Source organism: Oncorhynchus kisutch, linkage group LG17 (genome assembly GCF_002021735.2).
Source record: "Oncorhynchus kisutch isolate 150728-3 linkage group LG17, Okis_V2, whole genome shotgun sequence".
In the NCBI taxonomy this organism is placed as follows: domain Eukaryota; kingdom Metazoa; phylum Chordata; class Actinopteri; order Salmoniformes; family Salmonidae; genus Oncorhynchus; species Oncorhynchus kisutch.
The window spans coordinates 68,991,969-69,011,169 of NC_034190.2; the positions used below are offsets into that span (position 1 = coordinate 68,991,969).

Sequence of the window (19,201 nt, forward strand, 5' to 3'; positions counted from 1 at the left end):
TTTCTACAAAATAATAAAGGAAGGTGTGAATGACTGGTCAAATATCAACGCCATTCTGAAACACCATGAGGGTCTTCCTGAACACAAACAATATGATTAAGTGGAGAGAACTTGATCTGCGCCTAAGTCGGGGACAGACTCTTGACCAGATACCAATTACCATTTGAGGCCGAAGGAAAGGAATTGCGGGATGTCCTTACACATTTAATAAGTACCACCCAGTCTCTGGCTGAAAGAAACCTAGCAGTCAGGGGTTCATCAGACAAACTCTTCCAACCAGATAATGGAAACTTCCTAAAAGAGGTTGAATTACTGGTCAAATTTGACCCCGCTATGGAAAATCATCTCAGCAAAATTAAAGATGAAGAAACACATGCTCATTACCTTGGGAGGCACACACAGAATGAGCTGATACAGATTGTGAGTGACAAGATTCTGGAAGCAATAGTGAATCAAGTTAGAGACTCCAAGTACTTATCCATTATCTTGGACTGTGCACCTGACATTAGTCACCAGGAGCAAATGTCCATTATTCTGAGAAGTGTAGCTTTAAAGGGAAAGCCAGAGATCAAGGAGCACTTCCTTGGCTTTGTGAATGAAGCCGGTTGTAACCTCAATCTGTCCACTGTCGTTTTAGATAAGCTGAATGAGCTCAAGATTTCATTTGAAGATTGCAGAGGACAAGTTTATGATAATGGGGCCAACATGAAGGGCAAGCACCAAGGAGTGCAAGCCAGAATGCTGAAAAATATCCCAGAGCTGTGTTCGTCTCATGTGGAGCACCTACACTAAATCTTGTCATTGCAGATGCTGCCAAATCTTTAAAAGATGCAGTTGGGTTTTTTGGGCATGTGCAAAAGCTCTTCACCTTCTTTTCAGCTGCCACACAAAGATGGATTGTTTTGAAGAAACACGTGAACATAACCGTGAGGTCATGGAGTGACACAAGATGGGAGAGTAGGCTCCAAACTGTTCATGCAATCAGGCATCAGGCTTCTGAGGTTCGGGAGGCATTACTGGAAGCCAGACAGACGATCAACGATCTTGTGGCCAAAGTGGAGGCAGAAGCACTTACAGAGGAAGTTGGGTACTACGGCTTCTTGATTTGCTGTGTCGTATGGTGCGAGATACTGACAATGACAAACAAGGTGAACAAGCTCCTCCAATCCGCCTCAATGCAGTTGAATATCGCAGTGAATTTAATCTCAAATGCAAAGGCCTCCCTCACTACATACCGGGAAACTGGATTGTCTGAGGCCCAGACAACAGCCAAAAGCGTTGTGAAGAAATCCATGTGGAGGCTGATCTGAAAGAGAAAAGACTGAGAAACAGCAGGAGGCATTTCAGCTTTGCATGTCCTAATGAACCAGTGACTGATGCACTGAAAAACCTTGAAGTCAACTACTTTAACATTGTGGTCGACTCTGCTGTGATATCCATGGATGAGAGATTTGAAATGCTCAACCAGATATGGAGTGCTGCACTGCCTCTCAGATGTCCAGGGAGTATTTTAAAGGCCCACTGCATGGAAGTTGAAAACACTCTAACCTTCAGAGTTGACTGTGACGTCAGTGGAATGAATCTGGCACACAAGATTCAGAATTTACCTGATCTGCCATCAGATAAGATGACTGCCTTTTTGAGCTGCTTTCCTTTCTCTGTGAGAAAAACCTGGAGGAACTCTTTCCTAACCTTTGGATAGCACTAAGAATTGCAGTCGCCCTACCAGTAACAGTAGCATCGGCAGAGAGGAGATTTTCAAAATGAAAGTGCATCAAAAGCTTCCTGAGGTCTTCCATGTCACAGGAACGTTTGAGTGGTCTGGCCATCATGAGTATAAATCATGACGTGGGGAAACATGTCCTATGATGACGACATTGATGATTTTGCCTCAGTGCAGAAGAGGAATATTTTGATGGTAAGATTTAAATTCAAATGTTTGCAGTTAGTAACATTTTAAGATTGTATTTGATTGGTCGACTTCATGGCTAATTGGAGAGCTGACCCCGCCCCCTCGTCAGGACACAGCTGTCTCCAATTACCAATGCCTTCTGAAGCTATATAAAAGCCAGTGTTCTGTTCAGAAGAGGGATCATTGCTGGGAGGTCATTGCTGAGAGAAAGATCACTGCTGAGAGTGATTGCTGAGGGAAAGATCACTGCTGAGAGTGATTGCTGAGGGTTATAGCATATGTTGGTTGTTTCTCAAAGAGATTTTGTATGTACTATGTTAGTTGTTGCTGAGGGAGCTGATTGGTTATGTCTGTTGTGTGTCAATAGGATGCAGTGTTTTGATTATTGAAATTGTTTGTGTTATTCTGTTTCATTTGTTCCCAGGGGGGAAGGGGAAGGCACCAAGAGAGTGCTTAGGCATATACCCGTAGTATAGTCACTGTCTAGGCACACTAGGTAAGATCTGGGTGGACCACCCCCTGTATTTTGGTAAGGGCACCAGGTGGTGCTTTGTTAGGTAAGTAGTGGGTAGGCAGGTATGGTAGGAGAGGGGGCTTTAATATGTACTTTCTTTGCTTTGGTGCTGTCCAGCCCCTTTTCCCAAAAATTACTGTGTGACGGAATAAATTCCTTGTAAACGGTACAATTCTCTGCCTTTTGTCATCATTACTCGCACCTACAATCCATACCTCTTTCACTTCACGGAGAGTTGAGTAGCAGGGTGTTGCGTCCCCTCTTCATAGAGGCGTGTGTAACAGCAGTAATATCTAATAAGTAATCTAACAATTTCACAACTACCTTATACACACAAGTGTAAAGGAAGGAATAAGAATATGTACATTATAACGTTTATTACATCCAATTTTTAATTATTAAAGTGGATAGAAATTTGAGTCAGTATGTTGGCAGCAGCCACTCAAACAGCCATCACTAACATTAACAGTGATGGCCTTGAGATAGCTCTTTTCAGTCTCTCAGTCGCCACTTTGATGCACCTGTACTAACCTCGTCTTCTGGATGATAGCGGGGTGAACAAGCAGTGGCTCGGGTGGTTGTTGTCCTTGATCTGTTTGGCCTTCCCGTGACATCGGGTGGTGTAGGTGTTCTGGAGGGCAGGTAGTTTGCCCCGGTGATGCATTGTGCAGACCTCACTACCCTCTGGAGAGCCTTGCGGTTGTGGGCAGGACAGTTGCCGTACCAGGCGGTGATACAGGCCAACAGGATGCTCTCGATTGTGCATCTAAAAGTTTGAGTGTTTTTGGTGACAAGCCAAATTTCTTCAGCCTTATGAGGTTGAAGAGGCACTGTTGCGCCTTCTACCATTCTGTCTGTGAGGGTGAACCATTTCAGTTCGTCCGTGATGTGTACGCCGAGGAACTTAAAACTTTCCACCTTCTCTACTACTGTCCCGTCGATGTGGATAGGGTCGGTGCTCCCTCTGCTGTTTCCTGAAGTCCACGATCATCTCGTTTAGTTGACGTTGAATGTGAGGTTATTTTCCTGACACCACACTCCGAGGGCCCTCACCTCCTCCCTGTAGGCCGTCTCGTCGTCGTTATTGGTAATCCAGCCTACCATTGTAGTGTCGTCTGCAAACTTGATGATTGAGTTGGAGGCGTGCATGGCCACGCAGTCATGGGTGAGTACAGGAGAGGGCTGAGAACGCACCTTTGTGGGGCCCCAGTGTTGAGGATCAGCAGGGTGGAGATGTTGTTTTCTACCCTCACCACCTGGGTCCAGGACCCAGTTGCACAGGGCGGGGTCGAGACCCAGTGTCTCGAGCTTAATGACGAGTTTGGAGGGTACTATGGTGTTAAATGCTGAGCTGTAGTTGATAAACAGCATTCTTTCATAGGTATTCCTCTTGTCCAGATGGGTTAGGGAGGTGTGATTGTGTTGTCTGTGGACCTATTGGGGCGGTAAGCAAATTGGAGTGGGTCTAGGGTGTCAGGTAGGGCGGAGGTGATATGATCCTTGACTAGTCTCTCAAAGAACTTCATGATGACGGAAGTGAGTGCTACGGGGCGATAGTCATTTAGCTCAGTTACCTTAGCTTTCTTGAGAACAGGAACAATAATAGTGGCCCTCTTGAAGCATGTGGGAACAGCATGGATTTTTTTTTACATGGCTCACGGGTTTTGCTTAGGGCCCCAGGGAGGTCCGGACTGGCTCTGACTGCAGGGATGTTCACCAGAGCTGTTGCCAGAGAATTGAATGTTGATTTCTCTACCATAAGCCGTTTCCAACATCGTTTTAGAGAATTTGGCAGTATGTACGGACCTCCACACCTGGCTTCTTCACCTGTGGGATCATCTGAGACCAGCCATCCAGACAGCTGATGAAACTGAGGAGTATTTCTGTCTGTAGTAAAGACCTTTTTGTGGGGGAAAACTCATTCTGATTGGCTGGGCCTATGCCCTCTCAGGCACCCCCTGCTCAGTCATGTGAAATCCATAGATTAGGGCCTAAATGAATTCATTTCAATTGACTGATTTCCTTATATGAACTGTAACTAAGTAAAATTGTTGCATTTATATTTTAGTTCACTATAGATACTGTTCTACTATGGGGGTTGTCAATTTTTTCTATTCATTATTTGTTGTGTTTGCAGAGGAAAAGTACATGTCGACTGTTATAGCATCTTCAAAGTTTGTCTCGACAGAAATATTGTTTGAGATTTTTGTTTCCGTTGTGGCAGTGCCACAGTTAAATGACTGCAGCGGACACATACAGCCCACACATCTATGCAAAAGACAAATTGTTGTTGAATATTTTATCAATAGATAGAAACACAATCTCCTGCCTTGGTATAGATACTTAAGCACTCTGTGCTCCTATCGAACAGCAATATTATAGTCTACCCATATTGTCAAATATTTTACATACGCTACCGGTGTAATTGTTTGCAGTAATTTATGCTTTATTTGGCGAAGGAATGTGATGGCCATTGTTTTTTCTTTCAGAAACAAATTGTTGTCGACCTGTCAGCAGAATGTTTGAACATGTTTTGCATCAACTTTTCCCCCCAACCAAAAATATGCGGTACTGCCTGTGAATTCTAAAACATAGTCTAGGCTACAAAAAAAATAAAAGATAATTTGCAGTAGTCGCGTACATACTTCAATATAAAATATCATCTGTCTGTTTAATTAGACTGTGTAGCCTATATAAAACACACTGCCTATGGGCTCGCATACAGATTTTTTAAAAATGCATGTAGCCTATTTTTATTTTTTACCTTTATTTAACCAGGTAGGCTAGGTGAGAACAAGTTCTCATTTACAACTGCGACCTGGCCAAGATAAAGCAAAGCAGTGCGACACAAACAACAACACAGAGTTACACATGGAATAAACAAAAACACAGTCAATAATACAATAGAAAAGTCTATATACAGTGTGTGCAAATGAGGTTGGTAGGCAAAAAATAGGCCATAGTGGTGAAATAATTACAATATAGCAATTAAACACTGGAGTGAGATGTGTAGAAGATGAGTGTTCAAGTAGAGGGGTGCAAAGGAGCAAAATAAATACAGTATGGGGATGGGGTAGTTGGATGGGCTATTTGCAGATAGCCAAACTGTAAATAGCCCATAAGCTGCTCTGACAGCTGGTGCTTAAAGTTAGTGAGGGAGATATGAGTCTCCAGCTTCAGTGACTTTTGCAGTTCGGTCCAGTCATTGGCAGCAGAGAACTGGAAGGAAAGGTGGCCAGAGTAGGAATTTGCTTTGGGGGTGACCAGTGAAATATACCTGCTGGAGCGTGTGCTACGGGTGGGTGCTGCTATGGTGACCAGTGAGCTAAGGCAGGACTTTACCTAGCAAAGACTTATAGATGAACTGGAGCCAGTGGGTTTGGCGACGAATATGAAGCGAGGGCCAGCCAATGAGAGCATACAGGTTCGCAGTGGTGGGTAGTATATGGGGCTTTGGTGACAAAACGGATGGCACTGTGATAGATTGTATCCAATTTGCTGAGTAGAGTGTTGGAGGCTATTTTGTAGCTGACATCGTTGAAGTCAAGGATCGATAGGATAGTCAGTTTTACGAGGGTATGTTTGGCAGCATGAGTGAAGGATGGTTTGTTGCGAAATAGGAAGCCGATTCTAGATTTCATTTTGGATTGTAGATGCTTAATGCGAGTCTGGAAGGAGAGTTTACAGTCTAACCAGACACCTAGGTATTTGTAGTTGTCCACATATTCTAAGTCAGAACCGTCCAGAGTAGTGATGCTGGCCGGGCAGGCAGGTGTGGGCAGCGATCAGTTGAAGAGCATGCATTTAGTTTTACTTGCATTTAAGAGCAGTTGGAGGCCACAGAAGGAGTGTTGTAATGACATTGAAGCTTGTCTGGAGGTTAGTTAACTCTGTGTCCAAAGAAGGGCCAGAAGTATACAGGATGGTGTCGTCTGCATAGAGGTGGATCAGAGAATCACCAGCAGCAAGAGCGAGATAATTGATGTATACAGAGAAAAGAGTTGGCCTGACAATTGAACTCTGTGGCACCCCTATAGAGACTGCTAGAAGTCCGGACAACAGGCCCTCCGATTTGATACACTGAACTCTGTCTGAGAAGTAGTTGGTGAACCAGGCGAGGCAGTCATTTGAGAAATCAAGGCTGTTGAGTCTGCCGATAAGATTGTGGTGATTGACAGTTGAAAGCCTTGGCCAGGTCGATGAATACCGCTGCGCAGTATTGTCCCTTATCGATAGCGGTTATGATATCGTTTAGGACCTTGAGCGTGGCTGAAGTGCACCCATTACCAGCTCGGAAACCAGATTGCATAGTGGAGAAGGTACGGTGGGATTCGAAATGGTCGGTGATCTGTCTGTTAACTTGGCTTATGAAGACCTTAGAAAGGCAGGGTAGGATAGATATAGGTCTGTAGCAGTTTGGGTCTAAAGTGTCTCCCCCTTTGAAGAGGGGGATGACCGCGGCAGCTTTACAGTCTTTGGGGATCTCAGACGATACGAGAGGTTGAACAGGCTAGTTATAGGGGTTGCAACAATTTCGCAGATAATTTAAGAAAGAGAGGGTCCAGATTGTCTAGCTCGGCTGATTTGTAGGGGTCCAGATTTTGCAGCTTTTTCAGAACATCCAGAACATCAGCTATCTGGATTTGGGTGAAAGAGAAATGGGGGAGGCTTGCGCAAGTTGCTGTAGGGAGTGCAGGGCTGTTGACCGGGGTAGGGGTAGCCAGGTGGAAAGCATGGCCCAGCTGTAGAGAAATGCTTATTGAAGTTCTAAATTATCGTGGATTTATTGGTGGTGACAGTGTTTCCTATTCCTCAATGGACTTTAGTGTCCCAGAACTTTTTGAAGTTTGTGCTACAGGATGCAATTTTCTGTTTGAAAAAGCTAGTCTTTGGAAAGCAAACTGCCTGTGTATATTGGTTCCTAACTTCCCTGAAAAGTTGCATATCTTAGGGGCTATTCGATGCTAATGCAGTACGCCACAGGATGTTTTTGTGCTGGTCAAGGGCTGTCAGGTCTGGAGTGAACCAAGGGCTATATCTGTTCCTGGTTCTAAATTTTTTTGAAAGGGGCATGCTTATTTAAGATGATGAGGAAAGCACTTTGAAAGAATAACCAGGCATCCTCTACTGATGGAATGACGTCAATATCCTTCCAGGATACCCGGGCCAGGTCGATTAGAAAGGCCTGCTCGCTGAAGTGTTTTAGGGAGCGTTTGACAGTGTTGAGGGGTGGTCGTTTGACCACAGACCCATTACAGACCCATTACGGCAGTGATCGCTGAGATCCTGGTTGAAGACAGCAGAGGTGTATTTGGAGGGCAGGTTGGTTAGGATATCTATGAGGGTAAATCTATTTACTAAGCCCAATTAAACGAGAGATGTGTATGGTAATTTGATATAGGCCTTTGGCTACTTCGGAAATATGAACCCATCACGGACAGAAAAGGTGAGGAATTTATTCTTCCTATAAAATAGGAAATAAATTCTTAAGTCTAATTATTTTACTTGGAATACAACCACTAGTTATAGTGTGTACGTATGGTCTAAAGTTTGCACAAAATTAAGCACATTATCACGACAAGTTCAGATTTTATGAATGCCAACTTCTGTGTAAACTGGCGCACACATGTTGTAAAAACGCAACATTTAGAAATGAGGCCCCAGGGCCTTGGGATATGTATCACTATGCTAAATATTTTCCTTAATTTGCCAGATCATTCTCTTATTCGTTCTCTTCACAGATTAGTGCCGTCAGGGCCGTTGTTCCCAACAAAAGCAACAATGAGATAGTTCTGGTGTTGCAGCACTTTGAGAACTGCGTTGATAAGGCCGTCCAGGCTTTCCTAGAAGGTATGGGAATGCCATAGTGATCTTTTTTTTGAATGAGTATTTAAACCTTGATAATCTGCAACATTGTCTGCATGTCAATGCAGGCTGTTATGGAAAGAGAGCATTCTTCTTAACTCACAATTACTTCATTTTCCCTTCAGGTAGTGCCATTGATATCTTGAAGGAGTGGAATGTAACTGGTAAAAAGAAGGTAACCTTAACTTTGTTCTTTACTTCAGGGTATTGCATTCTGTATGAAAGGGCCACATGAGTATGAATGAAATGTATTATGTGTCATGACATTTTAAGTATGGCCTGTCCCTCACAGGATTGAGACAACACTTTTTAAAAACAAGTTCAAAGGATATACTTCCAGTGACAGACCAATCCAGACTTTGAGCAAAACAACACTTACTTTAAATCCACTTAACTTTGAACTGTAAATGCTAGTCATAGGAAATGTATGTTTAGTTTATTTGGATAGAGATGAGTAAAAATAAATTGAACAAACAATCATCGGCTGCATTTCACTATGGAGTTTCTAGCTCACACAAATTTTCAACATCCGTCCCAGATAATCTGTTTTGTTGTCACCTATCTCCCATTTTGCTTTGAAGTCAGCAGCTCAAGCTGAACATATCTGGTGTCTGTCATGAGGACCTACATTCTGCTCAACCATAGCTAAACTTAGCAACAACAAAAAAATGTCCCTTTTTCAGGATCCTGTCTTTCAAAGATAATTCGTAAAAATCCAAATAACTTCACAGATCTTCATTGTAAAGAATTTAAACACGGTTTCCCATGCTTGTTCAATGAACCATAAACAAGTAATGAACATGCACCTGTGGAACGGTCGTTAAGACACTAACAGCTTACAGATGGTAGGTAATTAAGGTCACAGTTATAAAAACAGGACACTAGAGGTTTTTCTTTTTTTGAATTGTCTCCCCAATTTCGTGGTATGCAATTGTTAGTAGTTACTATCTTGTCTCATCGCTACAACATTATGGGCTCGTACATGCTCGGGAGAGACGAAGGTCAAAAGTAATGCGTCCTCCGAAACACAACCCAACCAAGCCGCACTGCTTCTTAACACAGCCCTCATCCAACCCGGAAGCCAGCCGCATCAATGTGTTGGAGGAAACACTGTGCACCTGGCGACCTGGTTAGCGTCCACTGCGCCCGGCCCACCACAGGAGTCGCTGGTGCGCGATGAGACAAGGATATCCCTACCGGCCTAACCCGGATGACGCTAGGCCAATTGTGCGTCGCCCCATGGACCTCCCGGACCCAGAGTCTATGGTGGCACAGCTAGCACTGCGATGCAGTGCCCTAGACCACTGCACCACCCGGGAGGCCACACTAGAGGCATTTCTACTGACTTTGAAAAACACCAAAAGAAAGATGCCCAGGGTCCCTGCTCATCTGCGTGAACGTGCCTTAGGCATGCTGCAAGGAGGCATGAGGACTGCAGATGTGGCCAGGGCAATACATTTCATTGTCCGTACTGCGAGACGCCTGAGACAGCGCTACAGGGAGACAGGACGGACATTTGATCGTCCTCGCAGTAGCAGACCACGTGTAACAACACCTGCACAGGATCAGTACATTCAAACATCACACCTGTGGAACAGGTACAGGGTTACACCAGGAACACACAATCCCTCTCTCAGTGCTCAGACTGTCCGCAATAGGCTGAGGGAGGCTGGACTGAGGGCTTGTAGGCCTGTTGTAAGGCAGGTCCTCACCAGACATCACCGGCAACAACTTCGCCTATGGGCATAAACCCACCGTCGCTGGACCAGACAGGACTGGCAAAAAGTGCTCTTCACTGACGAGTCGCGGTTTGTTCTCACCAGAGGTGATGGTCGGCTTTGCGTTTATCGTCGAAGGAATGAGTGTTACACCGAGGCCTGTACTCTGGAGTGGGATCGATTTGGAGGTGGAGGGTCCGTCATGGTCTGGGGCGGTGTGTCACAGCAGCATCGGACTGAGCTTGTCATTGCAAGCAATCCCCCCCAGAAATGTCTGGGAACTTGCAGGTGCCTTGGTGGAAGAGTGGGGTAACATCTCACAGCCAGAACTGGCAAATCTGGTGTAGTCCATGAGGAGGAGTTGCACTGCAGTACTTAATGCAGCTGGTGGCCATACCAGATACTGACTGTTACTTTAGATTTTTGACCCCCTCTTTGTTCAGGGACACATTATTACATTTATGTTAGTCACATGTCTGTGGAACCTGTTCAGTTTATGTCTCAGTTTAATCTTGTGTTCATACAAATATTTACACATGTTAATAAGTTTACTGAAAATAAACAGTTAACAGTGAGAGGATGTTTCTTTTTTGCAGAGCACATTGTTATGTATGAACTCCAAAAGATGTAAGGTTTTATTGTAGTGGTTAGTCTGACTTTGATTCTACAACATCCAGCCCAAGAAGAAAAAGAAGCCCAAGCCACAGCCTCCGGGAGAGGAGCCTGCTCCAGCCGAAACCACACAGCCTTCGGAGACTGAGAGTACAGAAGCAGTGAATGGGTTCCATGCCAATGGCTCTGTGTTGGAGGGAGACTCTTTAGACTCTCTGAGTGAGCAGTTGGATTCTGCCTTCTTGGATGCAGCTGAGCTCGAATCTGAGCCTGCCACGTCGGACATTACAGGTATTGCTATAGAGCAGTCTTTATTTTATCCGTCTGTCAAACTTTGGTTTGTTGAGACTATACTACACTTTTGATAATCTTCTGTAGTTGAAGCCAACGCCTACCCATCGGAAAATATCACACTACAGTGTCTTTCTCCTTAAAGGTGTGGAAGCAGACTCTTTTTATAGTGGCCCAAGCACCACCCCTCATCATGCTCAAGAAGGAAGGAATCACCAGCCTCCCCGTGGCAACAAGTTCCGTCCCAGAACCAACTCCCAGCAATCATCCACTTCCTCTGTGCTCACCACTGATGAAAGCCAACAGGGATTTTCTGGAGCCAGGAAGATTGGTTAGTGCCAAATGTGCTTTATTTCCTTATTGTTGATACAGAATATTGTCAAATCCATGGGTTTCCTGCAGTCCGATGGTAGATTAGTAGTTCCAGGTGCCTAAACTGTGTATTATCTTATAAAACTAGGATGTGTGCACTGGAGTGTTAATGACAACAGCTCTAGTAATGCTTTGTTTAAGACAAGTGACCTCTGACCCTGTTCTTTGACACTCAGCGCCCAACATTGACCGCTCTGTGAAGGACCTGCAGAGATGCACAGTGTCGCTTACTCGATACAGAGTGTTGGTTAAGGATGAAATGGACTCCTCTATTAAGACCATGAAGCAGACGTTTGCTGAGCTCCAGAGCTGGTACATCTCCCAACATTAACTCCACTACATTAGTTTGTAAAGTTGTAGTTAATATTTGGAATATGAAATTGTTATGGTGGGATATAACATACCACAAATTCCATTATTTTTAAGCAGAATGTTTAGCTAAGCAATTTAAGAGATTTGATCACTGAACCAGTTCATTGCTCTCACATCTGCACTACAGCAACCACCACTAGTACCTCTTTCAGCATCACATGTAGCCTATTGCTAACCAATGTTGTCATAGTTGACAAATGGTAAGTATTGCCAAAATCAAAGTACAGACTATCTTAGAAATGTAAATAATCATGGTCAACTTATCGTAGTAAAGAACATGTCATTTCATATCTCTTTCTCCCAACCTCTCTCTTAGTCTAATGGACAGAGAGGTTACTCTGTTGACAGAGATGGACAAAGTCAAAGCAGAAGCCAGTGAGTACAACACCTTTCAATTAGCATTTGGACTTCAATGTACACTTGGTGTACAAAAAATTAAGAACACCTGCTCTTTCCATGACAAACTGACCAGGTGAAAGCTATGATCCCTTATTGATGGCACTTGTTAAATCCACTTCAGAGACAGGTTAAAGAAGGATTTTTGAGCCATGAGACAATTGGATTGTGTAATTCAGAGGATGAATTAGTAAGACAAAATATTTAAGTGCCTTTGAACAGGGTATGGTAGTAAGTGACAGGCGCACCGGTTTGTGTCAAGAACTGCAAAGCTGCTGGATTTTTCACGTTCAACAGTTTCCCTTGTGTATCAAGAATGGTCCACACCCAAAGGACATCCAGCCAACTTGACACCACTGTGGGAAGTGTTGTAGTCAACGTGGGACATGAATTCCTGTGGAATGCTTTTGACACCTTGCAGAGTCTATGCCCCAACGAATCGAGGATGTTCTGAGGGCATGGGGGGTGCCAATCAATATTAAGGTCTTCTTAATGTTTTGTACACTCAGTGTTTATGAGACTTTGTTTCTATTATTACTATGTTTCTATTATTTTCCTGAAAGCCTTTGTCCCAGTTAGGACATTCCATATAGGCTACCTATAGATGTCACCTACTCCCTCACAGTTCATAAGTTAACACGTAACCAACCAGCATTCTTCGAATGTATGTCCTTAAGGTTATTTTTGGCCTTAGGCATACCTGTCTTCAATGTAGTGAAACATGACAGAGCAAGACTCCATATTTCCACAAGTAGGCCATTCTCCCTTTATTCTTTACTGCCTCCAAATACAGTGTTGTGTATCCTGAGCTTGGAAAAAGTGAATAGTGTCAGGTTTCAAGGGAGACTAAATGCTTTCTTTGTGTCTAGGTGTGTGGGGAATTGAGGGAAGAAGCGAGGGAACTCTAGAGAAGTTCTTTGACATTACAGAAACTCAAAATTCCTTCAAATGTACCAGTTTCTGCCCTAATCTCTTCCCTTCCTTTAGGTGTGTGTTACTGTTAATGGATTAGACTTTCTTCCCTTCCCCTTTTAACCTCATGAGGAGAGAAGTATTTTCTGTCATTTGATTCTCCTTAGCAACTGATAAACAAACAGTACGATTCCTCTGTGGGAGTTTTTTTTTTTTTTTTTCCTCAGTCCTGATATTGGTCAGCAGCAGGAAAAGCCTGTGGAGTTATTTAGGGATGCAGTGTTGTATTCTGTATGATTTTATTTTGGAAAAACTAGTCAACTAATAGTCTTACCTTCTCATGTTGAGGACATAGCTAGTCCCAAGTTTCAGTATGGTATTGCTTATGTGTGGATTTCTCTCCGTACAACTGAAGGTGTCTGAATATTTGGTGAGCGAGCAGTTGCCTGATATTGTGTATCTGTGTTTAAGTGGCCATTTTGGATGGCCGTCAAAAAAGAGCAGAGGAGCTCCGCAGGCTAACTGACCAATCAGCATCCATGTCTGAGAACCAACTGAGTGAGCTACGAGCGGACATAAAGGTTAGTTGACAACCGTAATAACACTATCTGATGTTGGGCGATTAGGCCTGGCTCGCAGTCAGCATTCCATTTCTTTCCAAAGGTGTTCAATGGGGTTGAGGTCAGGCCTTTGTGCAGGCCAGTCAAGTTCTTCCACCGGTCTCGACAAATCATTTCTGTATGGACCTCGCTTTGTGCACAGGGGCATTGTCATGCTGAAACAGGAATGGGCATTCCCCAAATGGTTGCCACATTTGGAAGCACGGAATAGTCTAGAATGTCATTGTATACTGTAGGGTTAAGATTTCACTTCACTGGAACTAAGGGACCTAGCCCGAACCATGAAATATAGCACTAGACTAGTATTCTTCCTCCACCAAACTTTACAGTTGGCACTATGCATTCGGGCAGGCAGCGTTCTCCTGGCATCCGCCAAACCCAGATCAGACTGCCAGATGGTTAAGTGTGATTCATCAAATAAAATTTTATTGGTCACATACACATGGTTAGCAGATGTTAATACGAGTGTAGCGAAATGCTTGTGCTTTTAGTTCCGACCGTGTAGTAATATCTAACAAGTAATCTAACAATTTCACAGCAACTACCTTATACACAAAAGTGTAAAGGAATGAATAAGAATATGTACATATAAATATATGGATGAGCGATGGCCGAACGGCATATGCAAGATGCAGTAGATGGCATAGAGTACAGCACATACATAAGAGATGAGTAATGTAGGTTATGTAAACATATAAAGTGGCATTGGTTTTTTAGTTTTTTTACCTTTATTTTAACATTTAAAGTGACTAGTGATACATTTTATTAAATCCAATTTTTTATTATTAAAGTGGTTAGAGAGGCTTCCTGTGACATCGGGTGGTGTAGGTGTTCTGGAGGGCAGGTAGTTTGCCCCCGGTGATGCGTTGTGCAGACCTCACTACCCTCTGGAGAGCCTTACGGTTGTGGGCGGAGCAGTTGCCGTACCAGGCGGTGATACAGCCCGACAGGATGCTCTCGATTGTGCATCTGTAAAAGTTTGAGTGCTTTTGGTGACAAGCCGAATTTCTTCAGCCTCCTGAGGTTGAAGAGGTGCTGTTGCCACGCTGTCTGTGTGAGTGGACCATTTCAGTTTGTCCGTGATGTGTACGCCGAGGAACTTAAAACTTTCCACCTTCTCCACTACTGTGGATAGGGGGGTGCTCCCTCTGCTGTTTCCTGAAGTCCATCTCCTTTGTTTTGTTGACGTTGAGTTTGAGATTATTTTCCTGACACCACACTCCGAGGGCCCTCGCCATCTCGCCGTTGTTGGTAATAAAGCTTACCACTGTAGTGTCGTCTGCAAACTTGATGATTGAGTTGGAGGTGTGCATGGCCACGCAGTCATGGGTGAACAAGGGAGTACAGGAGAGGGCTGAGAACGCACCCCCCCATCACTCCAGAGAACGTGTTTCCAGTGCTCCAGAGGCCAATGGCAGAGTTTGGAACTCTGTGTGAACTCTGCCGATGTTTGTCTATGGAGATCGCATGGCTGTGTGCTCTATTTAATACACCTGTCAGCAACAGGTGTGGCTGAAATAGCCGAATCCACTCATTTTAAGGGGTATCCACATACTGTAGGTCTTGTCTCCTTTTTCCAGCACTTTGTAAGTGAACGCAAGTATGATGAAGACCTGGGAAAAGCTGTGAAGTTCACTTTCGAGCTAGAACCACTGAAGACAAGCGTCACAGGATTTGGATCAGGTACATTCCTTTTTTTCTTCTCTTTGGAGTCTTTCCTCTTACAGAAACTCAGTGATCATACAGTAATGCATTGCTATTTAGAGGGTAATTAATCAATTGTCTTGATGGTAACGCCCACAGAATTAAATAGAACACATATTTGTATAATAATACTATGTATCTCTATGGTAACGCCTGCCCTCGTGACGCCCTCTCCTTTCAGTGTACCACCCTCAGACAGGCTACTCCAGCCGCTCCCGCTGTAGTTCCACCTCCTCGTCCATCACAGGCCCAGGGTCCCTAGAAGCACCACCTCAGTCTCAGCACCAGGGCTCCAGCTTCGAAGGACACCCTACCCATCCGAACAAAACGGTCAGCTCACAAAGCAATCATAAACATGCAACTAAAGGAGTTGCTAACTGTTTTCAGTCATGTTTCCTTAGGAGTAAAAATATTAAACATGATATGATTGCTGTGTGTTTTAAGTGTGATTTTTAATCTGCACCTTTCAGACTTTCCAAGGCAACAGGCGGTATAAGGCGGGCCCGGGATACTACTCCGGTGGTCAGCGGTATAATGGCGGCTCCTATCGCGACAGGAACACCAATCGCGGAGGCTACCGCTCCGAGGGTTACCAAGGCTACCAGGGCAACCAAGGCCAAGGTGACGGCCCCAGCCATCCTACCAGCACTGTAACACAATCCTCCAACTCCACAAGAGGCCCTTCCAACTCCACTCCATCCTCTTCTTACCGTCAAGACCACCCTTCTCATAACGGTCTGCCCCAAAGGCCTCCGCGGACACACTGCCCCTGACACCGGAACTACCTGGCTTAAAACCCCCTACTAACCCTGGCACTCCACCCTTGATACCATGCCCCTTCCACCCCACTAACTCCTTTTTGATGAAGAATAGAATACAAGTTTACATCTTTTTGTCAAATGAGCTCTAGTGCCACCCATAGGCAAAACCATTCATCCACCAAACTTGAAAATCTGCTAATAAGACCTATTTTCTCATGCCTGTTGATTGAGCAGCATTTTGCTACTTCAGAGGCCAGTGTTATCTGATGATGAGTTCAGCACAGAGACTGCGGTGATTTTATATGCATTTTGTGCACTGCTAAAAGGCATTTTTATTTTATTTTTTCTTCTCAAGCATCGAATTCATTTTGGTTGCCTTTTTTTGTTTGGTAGTCCATCACCATTTTAGTTCCATATGTTATGGCATGCTTGCTAGTATGTATGGAAGACTTTCATCAATGGCATACAATCAACACTACATACGTTTATTTGTATCCAATTCATTTAGAGCCTTCCATAAATACTGGTTGTGTCTGTAAATAATATGTACTCCTTGAACTGGACAAAGAATCAGTTTATAATTAGAACTAGAGGCAATCACTTTGGATGTTGCCTGATGGCAGTTGTTTATTCCCTCCCTCACATGTATGAGAATAGTTTAGTGGATAGTTGTCCTGTCCTTCTCTATATTGTTATTGTATAATCCAAGGAGAAGGCTTGATTTCTTTATTACATACATATTTAATTATGAATTATTCCACTTCTCAAGTCTCAGGTATGAGAAAGGAACCCCCACTCCCCTACATCTACAGTCTGAATTTGGACTTCCCTTTGTTAGAAGTACATATATTTAGGTGTTATTTGGTCTACTCTTATTTTCAGTGCATCTCAGACAGGACCATAAACGGCACACACTTGACATGCTTGCCATGTATCACAGTGTAACTTTGCCTTTCTCGAAATGCAGAGATGCCTGCATCACGAACATCAGTGCACATTCTTTGTCCTTTTTTAATGTTAACTTTCCTCTTGATCATTTCCTAGAGAAGGGGAAAAAATCTGATCAAATTTGTGAATGCTGTTTCGATCTTAGTTCGAATACGTTTTATGACTACTGAGTTGGGACTGATTTAAGATTCTTAGTAAAGTATACAATAACTTAACAAAATCTGGAGAAATATCTGATTGTTTCCCATTGTACACTGCCTGGGATTTGCTTTTTCCCCTGATAATGTTCTTTTGAAATGGGGCTTGGTTAGCCATTTACCGAAAGCAAAGCGGTGTCGTGACAAACTGCAAGGCATGTGTATAAGGTTATACAGCTGTTTCCTCTGTGTACCAAAGGGTCATACCCAATAAGTAGAAGAATTGAGAGAACCCCCTCCATCTCCTCCAATATTACTGGTGGGAAGTTATCCATAGGAATACCTTTGTGTTTTAGATATGTTATAAACATAGGTACTGAAGTCTTCTTTTCATAATATAATTTGGCCATGAGGAAAATGTCTTCATTTTTGTTATATTGCACATCAACATAAAGATTATGTAGTTCTTACTTGTTCAATGGTTTACAAAGTCTTCTGGGGAAGTGCAAAGTGTATACAGCAGGGTAGATCAGTTGGCATGTATCAGCAACTGTGCTTGAGCACATAAGGCTTGGTAGCCAACTCCAGGAGCTTCCTGCCTTCAGCAAATTTTTCCTAATCTCAGATCTGCACTGTAAATTTAGGCCTATTTTCAGTAATCCTAATGACAGTAGACCTACTCTTCAATTGCGGAGATGCATGCACTGCATTTTCTCTCCACAACACATTGCTAGTTGTTACCTTGTGGTAGCTTCAAGCATGTACATGTAGTATTTCTTAGTCGTCTAAAAACTAGAGTTATTCTCTATGGGGAATTATTTATGCCTGTCCATCTCTTTTACCAAGTGTAAGAACTCACATTCACAGCTTTGTCTACATTCTCAACTATCTGGTGATCACCAAAGAGAAAAACATTTCCTTTTTTTCTTTCTCTGCCTATAAAAAAATAACTTCATTGTTTTCCAATTGGATAATCTATTCTAGATTGAGTAGCATGTTAATTTTTTTTCTTTTACATTTTATTTCTTTACTGTGTATATATAGCTATAATTCTGTTGCGCTCACATGGGGCATTTTGTATGTTATATACATGCTGAGCATATGGTTTACCCCTGAAATAGTTCAGTCATATGGACTGAACTAACAATCTAGTTCAGTCCAAATCTTCCAGTGCAAACTGTAAACTTAAGTGCCTTCTCTTGCCTCCATCAATTCATACAACCCCCCTCCCCCCCCCCCCCCCCCCCCTCCTTACAGCAACCATGAAGTATGGACCAAAGACATCTGCCCTCCCCATCCATTCTAATACACCTCCCCCCCACATGCAGAAAGGCACACTTTTCATTTACTATTAAACTTTGCAATACATAAGCAGGTGTCCTTTGTCTTCATATGCTTTTCATGGGCACAGTTCAAGGTGACTGTATTTTACAGATTCATGTCAACTTAACTGTAAAGCAAAGTAAATGGCGATACGCTCATCACTTCTCATTGTATGGTTAACTATATAAGAATTATGTAATTCAATTTGCCATATGGGAGCAAGTAAGGTGGTTTAAGATGTTGTGGCAGAGGCTTGATGGGACAAGTTTAAATCTCCGTTTAGAATATTTGCATGAAAATCTGTCGCCAATTGGATGGAAACCTAGCTAAAGTCTAAATGTAATTGTGTGGCTACCAACCTCAAGAATGAAAACAATGGAATGATAAACTTGTTAGTTCAGAATCCAATTTATCTAAACAAAGATGGATGATCATACGGTCCCAAGATCCAGTGGATCCTCTCTTGAATTATCAGGTGGTCAATTGAACTATTACTACAGATGGTCCTAGATCTGGTCATGACTGGGTGACGTGCTCTAGTGAAGGCCTTGGTGATGACACTGGCAATGCTAGTGAAGAGAGACTGTCTGTTGGTGCCAGAGCCAGAATGTCAGTTCTCCAAATGGGTTGGAAGGTGATGTAAAAGGACGGCTGTACTGTAAGTCTAATTAGAGAGTTAGTGAGGACCCCATAGTCATAAAACATTTCACCACAGTTCAAAAACGAATTTGCACATGCTCAGCA

The 19,201-nt window shown here is 43.3% G+C and overlaps 1 protein-coding gene across 1 annotated transcript in view; it reads left to right on the forward strand.

Annotated features, from left to right (window-relative positions):
• Positions 1-18,505, forward strand: part of LOC109908196 (spermatogenesis-associated serine-rich protein 2-like) — a 30,357-nt gene extending 11,852 nt beyond the window's left edge. Inside the window, exons 4-13 of the mRNA XM_020506743.2 lie at positions 8,168-8,276; positions 8,417-8,466; positions 10,687-10,912; positions 11,058-11,243; positions 11,461-11,596; positions 11,973-12,031; positions 13,436-13,545; positions 15,165-15,267; positions 15,470-15,618; positions 15,759-18,505. Coding sequence (XP_020362332.1) covers positions 8,168-8,276; positions 8,417-8,466; positions 10,687-10,912; positions 11,058-11,243; positions 11,461-11,596; positions 11,973-12,031; positions 13,436-13,545; positions 15,165-15,267; positions 15,470-15,618; positions 15,759-16,061 — 1,431 coding nt within the window. The 3' untranslated portion in view covers positions 16,062-18,505. The remainder of the gene's footprint in view (positions 1-8,167; positions 8,277-8,416; positions 8,467-10,686; positions 10,913-11,057; positions 11,244-11,460; positions 11,597-11,972; positions 12,032-13,435; positions 13,546-15,164; positions 15,268-15,469; positions 15,619-15,758) is intronic.
• The last annotated feature ends 696 nt before the right edge of the window (positions 18,506-19,201 follow it).